Source organism: Megalopta genalis, chromosome 1 (genome assembly GCF_051020955.1).
Source record: "Megalopta genalis isolate 19385.01 chromosome 1, iyMegGena1_principal, whole genome shotgun sequence".
Taxonomy (NCBI): Eukaryota; Metazoa; Arthropoda; class Insecta; order Hymenoptera; family Halictidae; genus Megalopta; species Megalopta genalis.
In genome coordinates this window covers 10,949,869-10,968,221 of record NC_135013.1, presented here as the reverse complement: position 1 = coordinate 10,968,221, position 18,353 = coordinate 10,949,869, and the positions used below count along the sequence as shown (strand labels likewise).

The following is an 18,353-nucleotide window of genomic DNA, read 5'->3' as shown; positions in this document are numbered from 1 at the left end:
AGTTTCAAACTTCTACAGAAAAAGTTTGTTTCCAAATATTCCCAACTGTTTCCAATCTACGGTCTGTGTCCATGCTGTGGCTCTGTTACAAAGAGCACTTTCTCTGTCACTGACTGAAGTTTACACTCTATGTCGACTATATAATCTATGATTTATAATGTCGTTAATAATTTGGTGGTAAATATCAGACAGTTGAATTCATGGATGTTCATGGATTCAGTTGGATTGATTGAACGATCGTTTTGATCAATTATGAATGAATGAAAGTAGTATTGTCACATCATTTATGTCGTACATTAACGAATTATTTTGATTACTGTACACAGAATGAAGTATATTTGTGATTTTATGAATATAATGGGTATAGTAATAGTGAAATTGTTCAGACAAAGTGGAAATAACCGCCGTTAACAAAATTGTAACGAGCGTGCGTGTGAGATTCAAATATGTTAGAGCGTGTTTAAGCTGTTGTTATATTAATTTATACAATGGAAGATTTTAATGACAATGTAGACGGTAAATTAGCTTTTAGGATGAGAAAAGTTAATCCGGAACAATTTCACACACTTGTCAAAATGCATCTATCTTTTGAATTGGATCTCAATACGGAAGAGTGAGTTGATAATTTTTACTAAAATTTTATACACAATGTTAGTTCGTAATTTGATTTATTCACTATAAAACTAGCACTTTAAAGTACAAAATCAATTGTTCAATTGTGTAGCAATGACTGCATTAATGAAAAAGCAAAGTTAAAAAGATGGGGTCTTCTGGGCTTTGCAAAGAAACCTAAGTCAACAATTAATTTACAAAAGGGTATAGAAGGGGCCAACTTAACCGAAGATGGAATTAATCAAGTAAAACAATTAATAGAGTATTTATCCAAAGAACAAAGTAAGTATAGGTTTGATCAATTTTCTTAAAATTTACTTGATTATTACTTATACATATTAATGACTATAATAACTTTAAAGATATTATACAAGAGGGCATATTTCGGCGTACTGGTAAATTAACAAGACAACAAGATTTGAAAAGCACAATGTATCAAGGTATTTCGTTAAGTCTCAATGATGGCCAATATAGTGTTCACGATTGTGCATCTGTATTAAAAGGATTTTTAGCAGAATTACCAGAACCTTTGCTATCAGATTTACATTACCCTGCACACTGTCAAATTGCTGGTAAATTTATAAAATTACGTAGATCCCTAATTTTTCTTCCTTAAGGCATATAATACCTTTAGTTATTATTTTTAGAGCTGACTTATATTTTTTATATTTTAGAATTGTATGGTTCTGACACAAGAAGCAATGATGCAAGATTATTAAGGTCTCTCCAGTTGCTTTTATTACTTTTACCATGTATGAACAGAATATTACTCAAATATGTTTTAACACTCCTTAACAAAACAGCTAGTTTTGAATGTAATAACAAAATGAATTGTGATACACTGGCTACACTTTTCACTCCACATTTAATGTGTCCAAGAAAGTTATCACCAGAGGCTTTGCATATTAATTCTCAAAATTTGTCATGTTTAGTTGCCTTTATGATTAGAAAAGGAATTGAATTATTTGAAATTCCACCAAAACTAGCAACAGACATTAGAGCATACTGGGTAGAACAGGAAAGAAAATTACTGAGCCCTAAAAATAGTGATGTGAGTAAGGTTTTCTAAGTTAAATAATCACAATTAACATTTTATAGTACTTAAGTGTAATTTATTTAAATATGTATGATTACAGTTGAATGAATCAATACCAGATACAACAGGTACAGCCCATACTGTATTTAGTTTTGTAGATCACAAGTTAACAGCAAAAGCAAATTCTACTCAAGATACTCAAGCAGCTTTAGCACAGCTTTATGCTCATATACAAGCTATGCCAGAATCAGCTAAAAAACGCAGATTAGTAAAACAGTTTAATAAAGAGAATGGTCAAGGTACACCAAGACAGGTTAAAAATTGTAGGACTAAGAGTCTTGGGGACTCCATCAAGAAGCATATTTTTCAAAAAAAGATTTTGGGGCATAAAAAATTCATTGATATTAATATCAGTTGCAGTATCACTAGATCTAGCAGTGAAGAAAATATACTTTCATCGGTAAGATTGAAAATAATACTTTTTACAATGAATGTTAATTTCATTTTTAACAGCATGATTGTGCTTACAATCACAATTTTTAACTAACATTTTATTTGCATACTTGTTCTTATATAGAATGTAGAAAGATCAATAATCGAGAGAAAGGTTCTCTTCAGTAAATCAGACGATGAACTTAGCATGGACAACTGTGATATGAGCAATGACAGTAGCCTTCTCCATACTAAACATATTAGTAATAGTACTGGTAGCCTCAATACTCCTACATTGAGAAATTACAAAGACAAGAGAAAGGCTATGTTTATTAAATTCGCAGATATAAAAGAAGAGAAATCAGATGAAAGATATCACAATTGGAGTCTAAATAATTCGGTTAAAAAATGTGAACGAAATTCTTGCGCAAATGATTCCATATTTTCCAATATAGGTGATGAAACCACATCTTTTCATGAAGAGCAATTTAAAATTGACAATTCGAGATGCGATAGTAATACTGTAACTAATATTGTTAGATTATCTAGACAATTAAGTGAACCACCAGACATGTATTCTTCTCAAAGTACTCTATATGAAACTAGAGAAAATGAATTAGTAAGACAAAATTCAGAACCTACATTATCAATATCCAAGACAACCAATGTAGATGTGATTTCTTCTAAGTATTTTGAGGACAACAAAAAGCCATTAGAACATTCCAAAATAGAATTACATCCTGATAATGCACGTGTTCATTTATCTCCCATAGTTAAAAATAGACTTTGGAATATATATGGTACTCATACATCAACACCATCAAATCTACTGCGTAAAAGCCTGGCCACTAATGATTATATGTTAACTCCTATTACTAACAACGATAAAAGCATGAGTCCAATTACACAAAGTGCCACTAAAATGACAAAAGCTATGCAGGTATGTATTTGTTCTGACAATTTTACAACTTTTTTTTTATAGAGTACTTTTTTACTATATACATGATAATATGAAATTTTATGTATGAAAAATGATATGAAGAGATTAAAACTATTTTCCATAATGATTTTAGGAAACAATGATGACACCTCGATCTAGAAAACCAGTAATGATGGTTTCAGGCTCCAACCTCTGCAATCTTGCCACCATTAATAATAGTTGTAATCAACATAATTTATCTAATAATATACGTAGCTCGAATCTTGATGTGATTGAATCACTAAATTGTACTTCAATTCTGGAAGAATCTCACAAACGTAATAGCGAAGAAAGTGAAATTATTTATAAAAAGAACATTGATTTGGAAGATAAAGAAAACATTGGTAAATATATGGATGAGGAACAGAAATTTCTTACATCCACTATTGACGATTGTTGCGCAGTTACCCAACAAAGTATAATGTCTATAACAAGTACCTTTAGAGAGTATTTGTTGTCCAGAAGTGTTTTGACTGCCAGTCCCGTTGATCTTAGTTTTACCTCGCGAACAGGAGATTTTGAACAATCAGAATCTGACGTAAATATTTTAAATGATGACGGTCTTTCCGATAGTTTACTTTGTTGCCTAAATGGAAATACTCCAGAATCTGACACATCTGGTATTGCATCTGGAAGCACTAATAGTGCAAGTAATTCCTCAGAAAAAAATGATGAAGTTGGAAATTCACCAAGGAAACGGGCAACGAGTTTACAGCGAAATGATTCTAAACGATCGATTAAGGAAAACAGAGTAATAAAAAGCATACGAGGACAAGGTTTTAAACACAAACAATTGAGCGAATCAACACTAAATTCGATAAAAGTAAAAGATACGTTTCAGGAGACTTCATTTTAATGCGTAGATTGACACATTTAAAGTATAAATGGGAATCAACATATTACAATGCTGAAGTGTTAATGATACGTTAAGTTTTATATCAGTATGCAAAAATATAATTTTTCATTATACATATCGATGATGGTTTACATGGTAAAGAGAAAATTGACAATACTTAATATTACTCGAATTTATAATACTGACAGATTTATTTACCAATGGTATTTAAAAATAAAATATCTAAGATATGAATGAGTGTGTGAGTTTATGTCCGAATATGTTTGTACATTCAGCAAGAAAAAAACGATGTTACGTGATATACAATAATTCATCACATTCAAGTGGCGACATTTTTCTACTAAAAATTGATACATTTATTTTATATTCTACTCAGAAGTTTATATATGTATATTTTGTTAAATTATCAATTTATAAATAAACTTTCGTATAAGAATAAACTTCTAAAAGTTTTTTATTTAGTGATGTAACCATTTTTCATGTAGTTTCATTATAGCTTTTTATAAACTTCACTTTTATTATATGTATTTGATGTACTATTATTTTCCATACTTTTTTTATGAAACTTATTTTCCATACTTTTTATTTAATGAAACTACATGCTAAATGCACTTTCGACTTTCGAAAAACAGTTGTAAAAACAATTTTTGAATTAGATCAAAATTGATTTAGAAATATATATTCCTTAAATATATTTATACGAATATTCTTTTTAGGCAAAGTAATCAATAACCAATTAATAATAGAAGATAGAGCTCAACCTGATGTAATGTTATGTTGAGACATGGTAAAGCTGCTATAGAAAGGAAAATTGTAGTAGCTTTTACATTTTATACTTCTAAAAATACAAATTACTTAAGTGGTATAAACGTGAGGAATGTGTAGCACCAATACCGGGTCTACCATGTTTTATAGGTTTGTAAGTAACAGAAAATTCTCCCAAGTAATGACCAATCATTTCTGGTTTCATTTCCACCTGATTGAATGCTTTGCCATTATATAAACCAACAATAGATCCACAACCATTTCTGGTACAATAATCATATTACGCAGATGGGTCTTGACAATCTCTGGTTTTTCATTTGGCGGTGTTTCCTTCTTTGCCTTACGCAGCTTCTTCACGAGAGCTATAGACTTGCGTTTCATACCATGGTCAAATCGTCTTCGAGCACGAGCATGCATCAAAACCATAAGTTGCTCACTGTAAATAAGTAATTGTGTTTACTGCATGAACAATAAAAATGTGTAACAGCTATTGTTGGACTTATAATTTATGTTAATTCTAATTTATATGAAACACAGTACCCACTTTGGCATATCCAAGAGTTGATCAAGGTCAACTCCTCGAAAGGTGAACTTTCGAAAAGTTCTCTCCTTCTTTTGAGTTTCTTCTTGCTGAAATTCATACATAATAATATGAGAGGTTCTGTACAAGAATGAGAATAAAGCTTTATCTTATACAATAATACTGCTTCCCTTAGTAAGAGGAAGAATACATGGATTGTATTAATGTAATTGTTTGTAGTTTTTATGACAAATGAGAATGATTCTAATCAATAGTTTTAACGTATCTGTAATAAGTACCTCTGCCATGTTTTCGACAATAAATCAATCGACGTCGTACACCAATTCATCAATTAATCGTAAAAATCACTACATGAAGCATCAAACTACAGTAATCCCTCAATTCAAGCACATTCGGTGGCACAGCTCTCAGGCACCTGACTGTTCCTGGAATTTCCATTCAAGACCAGTCTGTCCATTGGTGTCTAGTGTGTCCAATGGTTCTGTTCAGAACGGACAGGAGACGCCTCACAAATGTGATTGGAAAATTTCGATAAATTGCCAATGGAAATCCATTGGTAACATCCAATCTCATTTGTGATGGGTAATTCTCTCACGCCTACTTTCCTGGAAAAGAATCGTAAAGCGGAAGAGAGGATGAAAGGAGAAGGATGTAAAATTAGTAACTAATGTTTATATGATATAATAGGTATATTATTACTTTATTTTATAGCTTTAACTTTAAGGAATTTTGACTCATTGTACTAGTTAAATTTAAAAAAAATTACCTGTTAAGAAGGATACAAATTGGTCCTTACATGCAGCACTTCTTTCCCACTAGTCAAGCCAAACAATTGCTTGTTGATAATCTGAGAAGTGAAAAATTGCGATATCAAAAATAACATAAAAATGTAATATAATTATAATAAATGACCCGAATGTACGGTTCGGGTCGGGTCTCGAAAATTCGCGAAGTTCGGATACCCGAATCCTTATTCAAGTCGGACAGTTATCGTGTATACATATAAAAAGAATATCAAAACGTAATTTTTGTCTTATTGTTTCAAAATTTGATATTTTCGTACTTTATGTAAGTAAAACATATCTTTTAAAAAATCATAAATATCCATGTTTACGTTTTGATATTCTTTTCATTTACACGATAACTGTCCGATTCAAGTAAAAATTCAGGTGCCCGAACTTCGTGAATTTTTGGGACCCGATATACAGGGTCCCAAAAATGTCTCGCAATCCGAAAGTGGCGGGTTCCTCAGGTCATTTGAAGCAACTTTTTCCTTTACAAAGATTTTTTTCGAGGTACCATTAACGAGTTATTAACGAAAAACAGTGACCAATGAAAGGCGAGCTCAGTTGGCGCGAGGCGACCGAGCCAACGGCGCCAGCGGTCGAGGCGGTCGAATCCCAGCTCAGCTGGCGCGAGGCGGCCGAGCCAACGGCGCCAGCGGTCGAGGCGGCCGGGCCAACGGCGCCAGCGGTCGAGGCGGTCGAATCCCAGCTCACCTGGCGCGAGGCGACCGAGCCAATGAGCGGAACTGGGCTTCGTGCGCTGGTTGGCTGGGCCGCCTCACGTCAGCCGTACTCGATTCTTATTGGTCACTGTTTTTCGTTAATAACTCATTAACGGTGCCTCGGAGAAAATTTTTGTAAAGGAAAAAGTTGCTTCAAATGATCTGAGGAATCCGCCATTTCCGGATTGCGAGACATTTTTGGGACACCCTGTATGTAACTCTCAGGTACATGAACTTTATGAACTTTCGGAACCCGACTCGGCTCGACTAGAAAGTTGGGTACCTAAGGTTTTTGCGGGACATCTTGTATATTTCAAAATAATTGAAAAGCTCATAACCTCGCTCAACTAAAAACTTTTTATATGAATCCTTCAATTGTATCGATGTTAAAGCACTAAATATAATAATGTGACTCACATGAATGGGCACTGATATTGCAGCTCAATCAAATACAGAAAACGCTATAAATTCTTGCAACAATTACGTATGTCCAAAAAACACGTAGGTATTGCAGAAAAACAAAACTATTCCCGAATGTGTTTAAAAAAAAGGAAATGACTAAAATGGCGTCAGCGATGGTTTAACAATAAATCAGAGGATATGCCTGGAAACATAAGTTCATAAGAGAAATTAATTTATTTAAATTCATAGTAAAAGTAAATTCTTGAACAGTGGTGGTCTGCAATGTTCTGTATTGGAATTGGATGATTTCAATGGAATCTATTGGCAATCCATTGGAATCGTCAAATCCTATTCGTGAAGTCTCCTTTCCGCCACTCGGAGCAGATTCTGAGCAGAATCCCTATCATTAGACACCACTTCAAGACCAGGACCTGGTCTTGAGTAGAAACTCCAGGAACGGCTGGTAACCTGAGAACGGGCAAGCTAATTCCGAAAAAGAAATTGTTTTGATCTGATTGGCTCACGATTCACAGCTGAACAGTGTTGCTCTTATAGCCTAAAATAAAGAGAACAAATGGCGAGTGAGCAAAAGAGCACACCACATCAGCACAATTCCGATACGGGTCCGTGGATCTGGGGATGGGGACAATAGCAGGATCAGTGTTCACGGAGAAATAAGTTACGCAAGGAGTGGAGCGCAGACGCATTCGCCGGGAGTTCCGCACAGCGGCGTAACTCATTTACCGGGTGAAAATTATAATTCTGAACTACGATCAGTGGATTAGACAGAGGCTCTACGTCGCGTCACGAACGTAATTCAGAATTATAATGTTCACCTACTAGATGCGCCACCTACTAAACGCTTGTACCCACTCCTTGTGTAACTTATTTCTCCGTGAACACTGGTGGGGGACTGCTTTTCGTAGCCCTCTGTCCATAGAATTAGAAAGCTTAGTCGAAGAAGATATGTACATATGTAGTTATTCTATCTACATGTTTTTAGGTTGCTGTGACGAACGTAGATCATGAGTAAAAACAGCAAAAAGGTAATGGCGGATATTCTTTAGACGATCACCAAATTTATGATGAAAAATTTTGGAAAAATGTGATCAAAGCTTCGTGTTCAACGAGAAGATATTCGAGGTACGTGCCGGCCGTTTTCTCGTTGAATCCGTGACTGCAATGTTTTCGCTCAACTCTGTACATCCCAAAGGATGCCACATGCAACCACATGTGGATTTGGAATTAACGAACAGTTTATTAGAAAAATATAACTAACTGTGGAATGTAATTTGACTTGCACTTTCATGCTTTTGATATACCTGATATTGAACGACGACCAAGAGACATTTAAAATGCATTATAAAATTTACATTCTGTCATTTTTCGATTTGTGCCGATTCCTTTTGGAATTGAAACATACGAAAACTTGTGAAAAATTATATGTATCTATACATAAATATTAAATTTGATTAAAAATTTTTATTTATAATGATTAGTGCTGTCTATCTTATAGTTATGTATGTCAAAAATACATAATTACGTGAGCTACTATAGAAAAATGTTTGGATTTTCTATCAACAAACTTCGGTGTTAGCCTATTTGAATTGTTTGTATGTTTATAAAACAAATTTTGAGTGCTTGTTCAATATTCGTTAATTTGTTTATTCTATATTTCTTTAAGCGAGAGATAATATTATTATCAAATATTGTAACATATTTATAAATAATTTTAAGTGATTATGTTAATTTTTATTTTCACTTTACTTTTCGTTCCTTTATTTTAATTGTTATATTATTATTTAAAATAAATTATTTTTATTTGAAACTGTGTTTGTTTTTTTAATTTACACATTTATTCCCATTCTTTATATGTTTACACTGTTATACAGTATGTGTTTGTAATCAGCTTTCCACATATTCTTGGACAATATTGAATGGATCTCTCTAGGTGTGGCGTAAGGAAGAGGGGTGGTATTGCCTGCAAGAATAGAAATGGCACACAGTATGTGCACACAATGGCAAATAAACAAATGGAGCAATTCTTAGATTCAATGTGTAACGAATGGTGGTTGATAGTGGAGCAATTAGAGAAGATCGTCGGCAGGCAGGAAGGAGTAAGCAATCGAGTGTACTTGAGTAATGAGCGAGACTCGGCATCATCTTCACTCGGTCTCGGACTTATATGCAGCCGACGAGATAGAAGTACTTCTCTTAGAAGAGATTCGTGACCTGGAGCTACCAGCTTCTGCATACTCTAGACCTGAAGATATTCAGGACTTCGAAATTGGTACGATGATAATGAAATGAATGGCAATTAACGAATGTCTTGAAACTCTAATGCGGTATTAGGTTTTACTTCCAATATTTGAAAGGCATAGTTTTTAATTAACTTTTTAATTAATTCAACATTTTTGGGCAGAGTATGAATATGTACATTTTCTGATATTGTATTAATAGCAGGCAGTCGGTCAGGGGGGCAAATTAGCTCCCAACCTTTGGAACTGGATTCACCAGGGGTTCATTCATGGGATTCACATGCTAATTATCACGGCTATGGTTATGGTGATTACCATGGCTCTTCCTCTAATGCTTTGGCTTGGCCAAGAGCAAGTCATTTGGTTCTTTATTGTGACATACAGGGACATCTTAAAACAGCTATTGGAGTTGTTAGACTCTTACTGCTTGTACGTAGCATCTTTATTATTATTTTTCTGTTTATCAATCATCGATACATCATTAATGTTATAACATTTCAACAGATATCCTCTGCAGCATGTCTGGCAACACTGTGCAGTTCTGGTACTGCCAAGGTCAGTTTGTTTATGCTGCCTTTAGTTGGACGGCTACGTTTCATGATCTTTGTAGCTGTTTTCTGTTTTCTGGTCACTGCATTACTCCTCTTCCTTGATATTTCACACGTTGTCTATGTTTTTCCTCTCAACTGGGCTAAATTGGTAAGTAAGCAATACTTTGTTTTACAAATCCTTCTGTTGATGGTAATATTATGTAATCAAATTTGTAATTTTCTATTACAAATTATTAGTATCTTCCAATCTTAATTAATATATCTGATAGAATCCACCTCTTATAGAATGCTTGGGTATTCACTGGTATAGGCTTATCTTATGCCTTGAGTAGCGCATTACTAGCATGCTCTATATGGGAATATCACAGTGGAGGCTGGGTACCACGACGCACTCGTTCTCAGTTATCTGCTGCAGCAGCACTTGGATTGTCTTGTGCTATCTTAGCATTTTTACTTTCATGGATACATAGTCGCAGTGGATCTAGTTGTAGGGGTCCAGATAGCCATAATCATACCCCAACACAACTTTATAAACCTGTTGACAATTCCTCTTCTTCTGGAGTAAGTAGTTTTACTTTTTGTATTGTTTTGCTCAGACAGTTATAAATACAATAATATAATTCTATAGGTTACTCTTAAAGAACGTAGTCCTAAGAGACCTGCTTCATGGAAAACTCAACAATCAAGGAAGCAGACTGCAGACAGTGACACAAATACAAACAATGGTCACCACAGCAATGATAATCATTCAAAGTACAAGCAAGGTGCTAGTAGGAAAGATCATTGGGCTTCTGCAAGGCAACATTTCTTACCTTCCGAAGATAATACTGAAGAGATTCAAAGAGATGATGTCGACACTGAAAGGAGGAGAAGAAGACGAAAAAAAGAGGGTGACGTTGGTTCAGCGGGCGATGGAAATTTAATAAATACTAAAACTGATAGTGGTCATATTATAGACGATAATAAACCTAGACGGGTGCCGCGACAGTTACCTTTACAGTCGATAGAACAACCTCGACCTTGGCCCAGTGCTGAGCACAGAGGCAGTGGTTCTATGCAAGTTAGAAATAAAAATTCGCAAGTACCAGTGAACAGTAACGCACAGGACTATTGTGGTATAACTGAATCTAGTTCAATGCAAGTGACTCAAAATGGTTTTCACTGGGAGATGGAATGTATGTCCAGTACCAGCATTGAAAAAGTGGAAATGGCTATGGCTCGTACCGCCATGTGGTCAGAACAATGGCAACCACCACCTGATGACGTTCAACCTTGCTCTAGCAAAACTATTGACCCTTACGGCTTTGCCTAATTGAATTTGGCAATGTATAAATGTACCTTCACAAATATAGGACTTATTACAATGGATGACTTTTGGGAACAGTTATACAATGCAGAAGCTTCCCCTAAAACAATAATTTTACTTTTTCACATAATATTTTCTTTTTTCTTAAGATAAAACTGGAAGGAAAATGCTTTATTATTTCGTAAAGAAAAGGAATACTGAAACGAATTTTACTAAATTGGATGTGTTAACAATTTTTTTTTTATATATAAAATTGCACCAATATTAACAGTAATGCACAGTGATCGCGAAAAACTTTGTGTCCCAGTTTTTCTCATCTTTGACATTTATCGTATTATCTCCCTTTGCATAAAAATATAATTTGAAATTAAGCCATCGATTAGTTACTTAATCGCGTATATGTTTAAACCCGCCATTGTACTGGACAAGAAAGCAAAACGGTCACATCGAAATTATTGCTGCCATGAATAGTATGCTGCCAAGATAATTCTTTGTCTTTAATTGTTTAGATGTTGACGTTTTGCATCATGAAAACAAATTTCTGAATGTTCACATACAAACGATGTTATTTCATTCCATTTATATATAATATGATATATCTATATAAGTTTTAAGACCACTACCATGTATACATTGAAACGTTTGTTTACTAATTACTTTTACTGCCAACTGGTATGATTAATTAGTAAGCAGGAATTATGTTATTCCGATTAATCTCTTATAATGAAATATTATATGATCATTAAGATGTTACTATTATTGCATAAAGGTGGACCTGATATGATTACATGTATTAATTCTTATAATTATAAACGTATTTATTATAGTATTAATAATTGAGTTTTAGGTAAAAATCAAATTACATAATTTGAAAAAAGGATCCGCCTTTATGTTTGTACAATGTACATATATTATTTTAAACTATTGTATATAACTTCAAGATGATTTGATAGGGAATATAAATAAGCAGCAATGGCATTACATTAAATCTTTAATTCAAATTTTTAGTCATTTCTAATCTAATAATCTTTATAAAACTGTCTCCTTACTGATTCACCGAATTGACGAACAAAGTAATTTTTAGTACATACATATCGTGTTAGAGGTACAATTCATCATGGAAACTATTGGAATATTATATTTTTTGACCAATTGATCCATAAATTCTTTTTTAACATGCATATAATATAAAGAGTCAAAATGGAATACATTGAGATTTCTATTATTCTTAGTTGATTATGTCGTGATCATTATATCATACAACATAAAAAAGTTAACTATTCTTGATTAGGATCATAATAAATTACCTACTTTGTCTCTTTTGATACGATAATAGAGTGTGTACACACATCAGTCATCTATGTCAATGTTTGACGTGTATAATGCATTAGATCTTTAATTAATTAATTAGTATAAGAAAAAAGTGCGTGTTCATATAGGATCATATAAAAAAAAGAATAATAATATATTATAGTAGCTTCGTTGTGCCTAATATTGACAATGTTGTAATTTGGTTCACATGGACACAACGAAGAAGTAATTGTAATTTTTCTTGTACATTGTATATGCTGGTATTCTGGCAAAAAAAATATTTGAAAGTGCGAATAGATTTCGTAAAAAATGTCAGACGGTGAAGTTATACGGTATAAGATATTTAGTTTCGAAATTTAACCAAAATGATAAAAAAAAGAATATGTACGGCACTGCCAGAAGAAATATAACGCTCCTTGAGTGTCATGTATATTAAACGACTTTATTACTTCTTAACAACTTAGTATTTGAGGGTTTACCTCACTACAATCTGCAATACCTCATGATAAATGAATTGTTAATATTATATTTCGTACATAAATTTGCAACACTTGTTAACGTGTTTCTATATGATTTTCAACCGAGAACGCTTTGAATTATAGCACAAATATTAAGAAAAATGTCTCGAAATTACGTTTGATCTTCATAGAACCTCACTCCATTATAAAATGTAGACAATTGTTTAAGTATTACGTTTCACCTTTGTAACAAGATTGTTAATTTTCTTACAGACATATTCTTCTTTTACTTTTGATAAACACTGTTGATTGGAAAATGTTAATCAAAGAACAAATGATTAAAATTCTTATAAATTATCTAAAATCTCCTCCTACTGTTTATTATTCTTCCATCTAATTAATTTAATTAAGACAATAAATTATATATATTTTCACTTCTGATTTTTAATTGTACGTTGCACACTATTTTTGTTTAATCTTTAAAAAAGAACAATTAAAATATAAAGAGGTATTTGCACTACAATGTAAGTTAACAATTATTTAAACTAATGCTGATTCCAGTTATCACAAAACTTCAATAGATCCATAAAGAATTCTTCATATCAGTAAAGAGAGTTGGTATATAGCGACTCTTATTTAACGCACAAAACAGCAATTATAGTTATTATATTTGTTTTTATATAGCCAACTAAAACATTAATATTTGTTATAGTATCCTAATACTTTAATATTCAACTTCTCTTGGAATACGAAAGTTTTTTGACTTTAGAATTACGAATTTTAAAATAAAATTTTTATTACATGTTTTCATGCTTTTTGTAAAATTCAAAATACTGATTCTTAAAGCAGTATAGACCAGTAATCTAAATAAGCTTTGCTTATGCATGTCTATCCTGTTCATTAATCACTATAATGATGAATAATGACAATCTAAACAACAAATATGAGCTATGCACTGCGAGAAACCATTGGCCTAACTTTTTGTTTAATTAATATTAAGTATTGAGAGCAACATCATGTGTACATAAATGTATTTGTATGTTTTCAGATGATGCTGTCAGTACTGATAACAAATAATAAACGTTAACTATAATATGTCTTTATCGTAGTCCTTCTGCAGGGGTAACAGATTAAATGTTCTTCAAGATAAAGAAGATTGAAAGTTAATGAATGTAGTTCGATAAATTACCAAAAATTACATAGTCATAACTTTTGGTATATTGGTAATTTGTCGTTCTTCAGAGTGTTTATTCTGGACAATAACAATTAATGATCCATATAATATCTAAGTTGACAACTGTCTTTATTCTTTTAAAAGTCATTTTATACACGTGTGAATACATAATGAATGACTTCAGTATGGGGTAATCTATACAAAGTCACAAATGTGTATGATGTTATATGTTACAATAATGAATATACCAAGAAACTGTTAGTTATTAGAAGCAACTTTGTTCCATGTTAACCAATGAATACATGTACATTTGTTAGTTAATATATTATAAGTATTAAGGTTTGATTGGCGTCACCAAGGATGTCCTGCGTATATGCAATTAGGAAAGAAAAATTGTCACGCAATCGTCCGAAATACAAACGAAATCATGAAAACTATTAGTGGTTAATCTAGCACTTATAATTGTTATCTTCTACCAGTGCCAAAGAAATAGCAGACAAAATTATATGTATATACGTGAGAACGTATCAATATTTCATTAACTGTTGAGACTGGTGCAAGAAAATTAGGGAAATGAAATCCTTTACTTATATATTAGAATGTCGGTATTGCTTGGTAAATTTTACTTAAGCAAATACTACTTTTATGAATAATTTTTGTAATTTCATTACTAGGATACTACGTTTTATGTATCAGTGTCTGAAACAGAACGTGCAAGTAGTGTTTTCAGTTATAGATGAATGTATTTAAAATTTTTAACATCTCAAAGTTTCGCAGAGACTAGTAAAAAAATCCGTTAACTATTTGTATTACCAATTTTTGTCACTCTCAATTTTCTAACTATTTACCTTAGATAAAATATTGAACATTCATTTTTTTTTATATAATGCAGTACAGAATTCTTTTTGATGAAAGAATATCGAAATATTTAAAACATCTATTATAAAAGATATATAAAAAAGAAATAACAGATTATGAATAATAATCGAAGAATTTACTCTTTATTCTTCGAATGTTGAAACGGGGACTAAAAAAGAATAAACTGATTAAAATAAAAGAAATACTCGAGAATATTTATATATTTAAATGATATTCAACGTCTCACCTGTTGAGGAAATCGTAATTGTTTCATTGTTGGATGTCTCCAATTGTTATATCTCACCCAAGTGTATGGAGTGCTATGTATGTTTGATAATCCTGATTGTGCAACGGTATGCACTGCAAATTGTGGATTCATAGTTAATTGACCATGTTGTTGCAACAGTTGCTGCTGTTGATACGAGCAACTTGAATAATATGGTTCATATTTGGTGGAACTTTCCACAGATGATATTGCCAAGGAATTTGCCACTGCCACTATAAAACAATATATGCATAATATTAAATTCTTACACAAAATGTAAAGAAATAATAAAAATGCAAATAAACCTTTAGCCTTCTGGATGTTCAGCAATGTGTCATAGTAATGTTTTTTGAATGTAGTAAATTCTGTAACAGATGCAGTTTTTTGTAAAACATTTGCATTATTTTGTTCTGTTTGCTTCACTGCAAATCTGAACACAAATAATTTTATTAAGGACATTGTTAAATACTGATTAGATTAAATGTATATGATAATTTCAATAGTACTTGTATGGTAACTTTTCTATATTATCCTTTTTATCACATTTCATTGATTGTGAATCATTGAAAGCAATGTTTACATTTTTCTGAAATACTTGCAACTGAGATAATTTTGGATAAGTATTTGGTAACTCCGAACCTTTTTTGTCAATTAAACTTTCCAATGAATTTGCATCTCTAGAATTATTGGCATTATTAGTTGAAGGAACTAATTCATTTTTATTTTCTAGATTCTTCTGTGTTACAAGTTTCCAACATTTAACTGTAAAAGAAATTGTATGCAGAAATTTTATTTAAGGTGATACTGAAATCTCTATATACATAATAAAAATTAATTTTGTCTTTTTTCTCACCAGTTTCCTGTTCCGCACGTTTTAAAAATTTTTCTAAGCTTGTTTCAAGCTTTTTATTAATAATAAGATCATTTAAAATAAAACTATTCTCCATTGACACCTGCAATGTATTCATGATTAGATACAAATTATTATAAAGTATGGAGTGATATTATAAATGTATTGTTTTATTTTATGTACTGTTGTGTCTATTTCTTCATTCCAGCATACAACATCCATTTTGTATATATCTTCTAAAATTGCTTGTTGATTGGTTTTCAATTTTGATTCGTAAGGTTTGTATGTATTTGAAATTCTGTTTTCATTTATATTGCTATCGCAGCTCTTAAAATTTTGGTCATCATTACATAAAAATTGACAACAGTTAATTTCAGAGTTTAAAAACGACGAACTACTACTTGGTACAGCTAAGTTTAAAATTTCTGCTTTATGTTGTGTATATAATACTCTGCTTGCATTGCTTTTCTTTCTTAAATCATTTTGTGTCTGTAATAAAATGTTTCATATACAAATTTAAATATAATTAAATCAGCGCGACTAATGAATATCAATGTTACTCAAAGATGAACTCTTTTCATTAGTAAAAATACAATAAGTGCTTACACACCTGATGTAAGGTATGTGATACTTTAGCTACGTTCCATTGATTATAATCATTGGATTTATCAATAGGCAACTGAAAACGCTTATCATCTATTGAGTTATAAACATCTTCTTGATAACTGGTTGTAGTAATTTGATAAGCATCCTTCTTGTATAGTAGCTGTGGTGTATGGATCCATTTAAGTTTTAAATTTGATTGATGCTTCATCAAATCTTTTTGTTGGTCAGTATATGGTAAAAAATTTTGTCTTATGTCCACAATAGGTTCTATGCAAGGAATTTTATAATCTAATGTATCATACATATAGTTTACATTCCTTACATGACTGTGAATCATAGAGATTTCATTAGGTGGGAAACCCCGAAATACTTCAGGTACCGAAGGTACAAACTGAATAAATGGAAAGAATAATATGTACATTAGAATTTAACTTGGGAATGGATAAATGTATTAAATGGTATTTTAGGTAAACTTTTTTACATTTTCATCTAACTTAAGATTCTGAGAAGATGGGCCCACCAATATGTTCTGATTTAAGTGGATTCTTGATTTATCAGTGACATCTTCTGTGTTAACAATGTTTTTAGAAACAGTACTATTTCTTTAAAAAGGAGAGTATTATTACATATTACTAATCAATAAGAGGATATTAAGAAGTAAAAATCTCACTTTTGATACATTCTGATGTTATTTGCTGTTTCTATAAATCCTGTTGTTTTATATAACACATCCTTAATTAATTCATTTGATGCACCTTTCGGCAATGGTACTGTAGAAATTATCTGTTCCTGTGTTTTACTATCGAAATTTTTAGACATAAATATAAGAGTTCTTAATATTTGTTCATATGCAGTTATACCATCCTCAGGATGATACATATTTAGTAACTGATTCATAGGATTAATAACATCTGTATTTTTTAAATTGTGTTGTCGAATGGTCTTCGATAATGAACAATTTTCATATATAGAAACATTTGTTATAGTATCCTTATTTTCCATAGCAACTAAAATAGAAAGTCACCTGAAATTAATGTTTGTTTATGTACCTATTCTTGAAATTGTATTAAATATTATTTTTGAATGTGGTACAATATTCAATAATAAACAAAATTAATATTTACCATTATTTATGCAGGTAAGTAATAATATATTAATATAATATGGATAATTATTTATAACAACATATTTAAAATTCAATGCTACTTACTATCGACGGCCTTCTTTATTTTCATTTTCATATAGATCCTATTTTTAAAGCTATGACAGCTTCATCTACAAACGCGGACGTAAATTCGTCAATACAATTAATTGGTAATTGCTAAATAATGAAAACAGCTGCTATAATGTATTATTGTCGACAAGCGAATAACGCGTTTCTCGCAAGTTCGTTTGCAAGTCGATTAAAATCGGATTACAATAAATTGGATTATGAAATTGTTCCGTTTATAACAGATGCAAAATAATAATAAAACAAATTAAAGGACTAATAACGAAATTAAAATAGAAATAAATAAAATAAATAAATTTAATTAAAGAAACCAGAAATAATTTTCTATTATTTCAATCATTACTGTTTCCAATTA

General features: G+C 31.7%; 3 protein-coding genes and 1 pseudogene across 7 annotated transcripts; 2 read left to right on the top strand and 2 right to left on the bottom strand.

The window, feature by feature from the left end:
- Window positions 1–166: 166 nt before the first annotated feature.
- LOC117228697 (uncharacterized) lies at window positions 167–4,355 on the top strand. The gene is made up of 7 exons (XM_033484634.2): window positions 167–613; window positions 725–894; window positions 975–1,184; window positions 1,287–1,663; window positions 1,749–2,108; window positions 2,226–3,020; window positions 3,154–4,355. The coding sequence occupies exons 1-7, from the start codon at window positions 489–491 to the stop codon at window positions 3,913–3,915; spliced, it is 2,799 nt and encodes a 932-aa protein (XP_033340525.2). The 5' UTR covers window positions 167–488; the 3' UTR covers window positions 3,916–4,355.
- LOC117228698 (small ribosomal subunit protein uS19-like) lies at window positions 3,895–6,514 on the bottom strand (annotated as a pseudogene). The gene is made up of 5 exons (XR_013033207.1): window positions 6,359–6,514; window positions 5,988–6,068; window positions 5,500–5,826; window positions 5,225–5,310; window positions 3,895–5,116 (listed from the first exon to the last, which is right to left on the bottom strand). The product of XR_013033207.1 is annotated as a small ribosomal subunit protein uS19-like (transcript).
- Window positions 6,515–7,447: 933 nt separating this feature from the next.
- On the top strand, window positions 7,448–11,307 carry LOC117228749 (uncharacterized). Of its 2 annotated transcripts, none has more exons than XM_033484721.2 (7): window positions 7,448–7,753; window positions 8,134–8,273; window positions 9,082–9,420; window positions 9,594–9,817; window positions 9,893–10,087; window positions 10,225–10,500; window positions 10,568–11,307. In XM_033484721.2, the coding sequence occupies exons 3-7, from the start codon at window positions 9,273–9,275 to the stop codon at window positions 11,249–11,251; spliced, it is 1,527 nt and encodes a 508-aa protein (XP_033340612.1). In that variant the 5' UTR covers window positions 7,448–7,753; window positions 8,134–8,273; window positions 9,082–9,272; the 3' UTR covers window positions 11,252–11,307. The 2 variants fall into 2 exon arrangements, with proteins under 2 accessions (XP_033340612.1, XP_033340611.1); XM_033484720.2 differs by having other exon boundaries at window positions 7,457–7,753; window positions 9,591–9,817.
- A 2,993-nt stretch (window positions 11,308–14,300) lies between these two features.
- Window positions 14,301–18,326, bottom strand: LOC117228725 (uncharacterized). 3 transcript variants are annotated; one of them, XM_076521194.1, is made up of 10 exons: window positions 17,978–18,323; window positions 17,438–17,774; window positions 17,249–17,369; window positions 16,772–17,158; window positions 16,345–16,650; window positions 16,165–16,264; window positions 15,818–16,073; window positions 15,617–15,741; window positions 15,294–15,544; window positions 14,301–15,215 (listed from the first exon to the last, which is right to left on the bottom strand). In XM_076521194.1, exons 1-10 carry the CDS (start codon window positions 18,006–18,008, stop codon window positions 15,183–15,185), a joined length of 1,947 nt encoding a protein of 648 aa, XP_076377309.1. In that variant the 5' UTR covers window positions 18,009–18,323; the 3' UTR covers window positions 14,301–15,182. The 3 variants fall into 3 exon arrangements, with proteins under 3 accessions (XP_076377309.1, XP_076377302.1, XP_076377306.1); XM_076521187.1 differs by having other exon boundaries at window positions 15,294–15,741; window positions 17,978–18,326; XM_076521191.1 differs by having other exon boundaries at window positions 15,294–15,741; window positions 17,438–17,791; window positions 17,978–18,325.
- Between the last annotated feature and the right edge of the window lie 27 nt (window positions 18,327–18,353).